At 32.3% G+C, this 6,000-nt stretch overlaps 1 protein-coding gene across 1 annotated transcript in view; it reads right to left on the bottom strand.

The window, feature by feature from the left end:
* Positions 1-6,000, bottom strand: part of LOC111615597 (histone acetyltransferase type B catalytic subunit-like) — a 54,227-nt gene that overhangs the window by 38,600 nt on the left and 9,627 nt on the right. The window contains exons 2-3 of the mRNA XM_023357003.1: positions 3,034-3,203; positions 2,058-2,135 (exon numbers count right to left, since the gene is read on the bottom strand). Of these exons, the coding sequence (XP_023212771.1) occupies positions 2,058-2,135; positions 3,034-3,046 (91 nt within the window). The 5' untranslated portion in view covers positions 3,047-3,203. The remainder of the gene's footprint in view (positions 1-2,057; positions 2,136-3,033; positions 3,204-6,000) is intronic.

Below are 6,000 nucleotides of genomic sequence, written 5' to 3'. Positions count from 1 at the left end.
GTCCTTTATGAAGGCATAGAGCCTTTACTACATGAAAATGAAAATTAATGAATACACTGTGTACAGTAATTTACCTGATTAGACAGACCTCAGAAAAATACTTTATGAGAGCTTTTATACTTTTATAAAGCTGTCTATAATGAAATTAATTAACTAAGGATTTTTTTGCCCTGCCAGGGTGTGGCCGAGTTATCCGGAGTGCCGGGTTATCGAGAGCCGAGTTTTCGAGGTTCTACTGTATTTGCAAAGTAAACAACTCAAAACGTAATGACTAGTCAAAGAATTTAACATCTAATATCAAAAAAAAAAAACAGGTTGGAGTTGGAACCAATGTTTTAAAGAATACTTGGTTCCAGTTTCAGTAAAAAAATGGAAGTTCTGATTAGCTTCAGTCTTAAACTCTGAATAGTAGTGTGTAATAATCAGAATGGATCCACCAAATTTGCTAGTGTGAAGAATAGATTGTACTTGTTTTTGATATATTTTAGTAACAATGCATCTATCCTTTTCTTGTTCCAATCATAATCTGAGACCATACTAGTTGTTATTTATCTCTCTCTGAAATTGGTTGATTTCTGGTTTTTTGCACTACAGAATAAATATATCATTAATGTAGCATTTGTAAACAATTATTTTTGCTGTAAGTACTGCAAGAGAACAAATTGTTCTAATGTTCTTATAACTTATTCATATACATTGTCTAAGTATGGGCATCCCATTGGCATTCTTCTAATACTGCAAGTTGTGACAAAAATGATTTTGAGATGCACATGACAGCACTACAAACAATTGTCTGAACTAGAGAGAGGTTGCATCATAGGCCTAAGAGAAGCTGGTTAGTTCATCAGATGTATCAGCTTCCATCTTAGTTGGAACAATACAGTAATTGCTCAGTGTTGGCAACAGAAAAAGTTCATGTAATCATTGCAGAGACTCAGGATGTCCCAGACAGACAACTGCCATTTGAGAGCATCATGCAGTCAAGAGAAGAGCCACATCCACACCAATGGCATCACTATCAGTCACTGAAGGGATTCCACTTGGAAACGATTGGCAACAGAAGCTGGAATTAGATGTCAACATCCATTACGGCACCTACCACTAACCTCCCAACATAGGCAGAGCCATCTGCATTGGTGCCAAGTTCAATTATCCTGAACAGTGTCTGATTGAAGGCATGTTGTCTTTAGTGACAAATTCCAACTCTTTCTGTGCTGATGACTGCCAGGAGGACTGAGCAGTATTCCAATCCTGCATTTGTTGTCAAGTGGTATATGGTCATCACATATGGTGTGACAGTGTGAAGAGCTATCTCTTGGGGCAGCTGATTTCTAGTTGTACTGCAAGGCAATCTGATGGCACACATGTACATTAATGATATTCTGCAGCCACTTATTCTACCTATGCTGTCAAGCCACCCAGGTGTGGTTTACCAACAAGACAACACTGAACTATATACTGCAAGACTTTCTCAATAGTGCCTTCCCATTACCAACCAGCTCCCCAGACCTATAACCAATAGAACATGCCTGGGACAGAAATTGCAGCCTTCTCAGAATACCACTGAATTAGTGGACTAGTTGCAAAATTTGTGACAGAATCTTTTACAGAGGGACATAAGCAACTTAACTGGCTTTACAGTGAACTGAATATCAGCTTGCATAGCTGCCACAGAGAATTTACCACTTACTAAAATGTCACCTTTTTGTTTCCACCATTTTTAATAAAACATTTTTTTGCATGTCATGTTAAGTTTCATGTCTGTAGGTCAATCTTTTATGGGAGTGTGCATTTTTTGCAATAGAGTGTACTTTATTAATAGATATGAAATGCATTTATAATTATTTCTTTTTTTTTCTTTTTGCAAAATATGAAAGATAAATATTTTATGCACAGTCATTACAAAACTAAATAAATTTAATTACTTTTTACTTAAAATGTTGCATTTTATTCGTAATAATAATTATTTTTTCATTAGAAAATTAAAAACACAAAATAAAAATTATATCTTTTCTTTAATTATGAATAATATAAATAAATTATTATATTACACTTACTTAATTTTATTTCTATTGCAGAGTTTGCTGAGCATACATAAGCATCAAGAGCTCCTTTAGAGAGTGACATTCCTTCAGCTAAAAAATTAAATTTTTATATTATTAAACATATATTCAATATAAATTTAATATATTTTTTATGGTAATATAAAAATTATTGATATAATTTTACAACAATTGTTACTAAGATAAAAAAAATAAGTAAACAAAAGCTAAAGGTAATTACTTTCCCAGCTGTTATTTATAACAAAGAGAAAGTATGGGAATCGATCAAAACATGATCACCAAGTTTTTTGCATTTTTGGACTCAAGGACACCTTGAAACATCAAGAAATGCAAAAAATTTTGGGTTTATTCTGTATTTATGTATGTATGGATGTGTAGAGGAAACAGGAAGTTATTCACACTTTTTCAAGCTTAACTCCTGTGCTTTTTGTTAAAAATTTCTGAAATTTTGCAGGAAGGTTTGTTTATTAGGGAATTGATGTTATTAAATTTTGGTAATTAAAGGTCGAGGAATGAAGAGATTAAGGGGGTCGTGTGTACCTCCAGCAGGGTCAAACTTAATGATGATTTTACTTGTTATTAGCATTTACGATTTTTCATAAAATCCATCCTCAAAATTACGCTTTTTTGCTATTTTATAATAGTTAAAAATATAAAAAGTTTTCTTAATAAAATATGATAACAGATGGCACCACCAAATGTTGCTGGGAAAGTTAAGCAACTTGTTGCTGAATTTTTTCCATATCACTAAATGTCCTCAAACTATCAGACTACCACCATCCCTCAAACCATTATGCTACTAACTTCAGGATGGACTGAATGATATTGGCCTGATCTAAGAAAATAATATCAATGTTTTTCTAAGTGTAACTTTCTGGAGATAATGTGATGGTTTTGGGGCATAGTGCTACAGAAAATTATCTTTAGCTTTTGATTTATCAAGAACGAACAACTCAGATTATTAACTAACATTTGTCAATCATCTCCTGTCATTTCTTCAACATCCTTTACATTTCAGCAAGACAATGCAAGCATTGTTCTAGTGACTATACACCAATGGTTTCACAATAGCAATATTGAGGTTCTGGATTGGCCAGCATGCTTCTCAAATCTCAATCTGGTGGAAACCTCTGGGGAATTCTTGTGAGAAAAGTATACACATATATCATTCTTTTACATCAACTGAATACCTAAAAATACAATTCTGCAAGTGTAAGAAAAGGTGGGTGTGCAGAGTATGTCCAATAGAATTCAATTAATAAATAAAAATAGATGCCTAACTAATTATTAATACTAATGTTTCATGACTTTTATATGTCCATTTTTTCTAATGTTGAAAATAGATATAGGGCAGTTCCTAGTGTTACCACCTGTCCAGTTTTCACCCGGACAATCCAGGAATTGACTCACTGTCCGGGTGAACTATTAATTTTGTCCAGGAATTTCATAGAAATTGTGAAATTATGATGAAACAAAGTTCTTGCAAATATTTTTAAAAATTTACATTATTTCAACAGTGAAAGAACTCACACTCACTGAAACTCATCTGCAATTCTGCCATGTTCGTCTGTTTAAATGTGGCGCGCAACCTGTTGATTTTTTTCCATATATATGATTGTACACGTCTATGGGCTAATCTAGCGCGTTATTCTTCACATTGTAAAATGACATTGCGCATCCGTCAGGAACTTCTGTTTGAACAAATCTGACCTGCCGTACGGGTCAGCGATTTTGAAAAGGTGGCAACACTAGCAGTTCCTAAAGTGAGTACTATTGCCTCCCTGTAGGTAGTGAGTAAGTCTAGGGGGCAAAAAGAAGCAAGTTGGTGCTGAAAGCAAAGTACTAACCAGTGACCATAAGTGAGGTTTGGGGTCATTGACAAACCTTTTCCTTTCCTCTATTAAAACGAGTAAGGATTTAACCATTGGATTTAATGGTTTTCAGATGTGCAGAACAATGTATAGTAAGGACACACTAAGATTTGTTAAAAGTTCACAAGTTGTTATTCATCACTTTTTAACAATTTATTCTTGAAATTTCTTTTTGTCAACAGCTTTTGGGTGCCCCACATGTCTTGTATCCTTTAGTTCAAAATTTCCTGAACAAAACTTTTAAAACCAAATTTGACATGTCCAATGTTTAGGAGCATCTTCCCCATATACTATGAGTATTTTTTGCTGTTTGTATATCCTTTACAAAACTTAAAAAGCAAACATAACATGTCTAATGTACATTTTATCTAGAGACATTACAATTTGATTTTACACACACAAAATGTGAAGTAAAGTTTTAAAATAAGCTTCTAAACAAAGAATACAATATCACATTAGCAGTAATGTGTTAAATTTCACAACTATCATAATTAAATTACAGATCTATATTGGAAATCATCCTCAGCACAAAAACAGCAAATCACCAACATCTTATTTGCTGAGAAAAACACATCTATGTTAAATAAAGCTGGCTGTTAAAGCCATGCTAATTAAAACTTCTGTTGCATACATAAAAAGATTACTGTAATTAATTTCACACATTAATCAAATTCCATGTTAAGCAAGGGATACCTGTATTTATATTTAACTAAAAAATCAATTTATGGTTAAAATAAGCAAACAATTTCATATTTTTTATGATAGATAACTTGTTTACCATTTGAGTTGTGTTACTGACAATTAGTTATCACAGTTTAATATGTCTGATCTATTTATAATGTGCATTTTACAAAGATGTCAATATTTATGTCAAGTGTTGTAAATTTAGCTATTATTTGAGAGCAATTGCAAACTTTAAGGATGAGATGTGGTTACTATTCAAGGGCAATTTATTCAAATTAAATCTGTACATTTAGATTACATTATATACAAAATACATTAACACAAAAGTAATACAGTAGAACCTCGATTATCCGGACTAATTGGGGATGAAGGTAGTCCGGATAAGGAAAAATCCGGATAATCAAAACAAATACTTGTCTTTTAATGATAATACAACATGTCTTCTTTTCGATGACATATCGGTAATATTAAAAGTAAATACTGTATTTAAATCGTGATCAAATTTTCAAGAAACAAACGTTCGTATTAAATTTGGACTACTACTGACCAACACTAACAGACTACCTATTGTTTAAAAGGCCCTCTGGTGGTGCAAGAAGATGGATTTTATAAAATAAAAAGCAGTTGAAACTGCATTTTTATGAATAAAAATTTGACAAACTATTTATCGTTTTATGACGAGTAAAATTTTTTCGTCGCGTTCGCGGCTTTTAAGTAATGCATAAACCTTCGAGGCGCGAGGCCCTTCGGACCGCGAGGCATAGGCGGTGGCCCACGTCGTCCATGCCTTACGCCGCCCTTGGTCATAGAAATGATGTAATTTGAATATAAATTATTTATAAATACGTATGTCAAGTTATATTTTTATTACTACGTAAAATATATTTAAGAGTTTACGACCACTGTGATGGGTGAGACGTTGTTGAAACAAAAAAAGTTATGCATTCCATCATGTACATAAACAGTGTCGTAATTCGCCAAGTGCAAATCAGCAAATTCGTAAAATTTTTGTTTATTTTGAACAATCCGGATAATCGAAAATCCGGATAATGGAGGTTCTACTGTATATTAAAAGTAGTAGTTAATTGCAAGTAATAATAAACTAAAACAAAAATTTTTTTAAATACGAATGAAATAAAATAGAAAAAATAAAAACTATACTTATATCCAACTTATATTTTTTAAATCACTTGTTTACATAGTGTATTAAATTACTAAAAAGTCTTTTTATGATAAACAAGTAAATTCAAAAGATTTAAGTGGATTTGCTTTCAATTTTCAGTTAAAAATTTCAGTTATCTCAGATTTTAGAGAAACCTCATTTAGTTTCTATATGATATAAAACATACAAGGTTTGTATAATAATTATCCAATTAATGATG

Source organism: Centruroides sculpturatus, unplaced genomic scaffold, assembly GCF_000671375.1.
Source record: "Centruroides sculpturatus isolate CEXI.00-Female unplaced genomic scaffold, Cexi_2.0 scaffold19, whole genome shotgun sequence".
Classification (NCBI taxonomy): Eukaryota; Metazoa; Arthropoda; class Arachnida; order Scorpiones; family Buthidae; genus Centruroides; species Centruroides sculpturatus.
The sequence above is the reverse complement of the archived record's forward strand: the minus strand, read 5'-3'. Positions and strand labels throughout refer to the sequence as shown.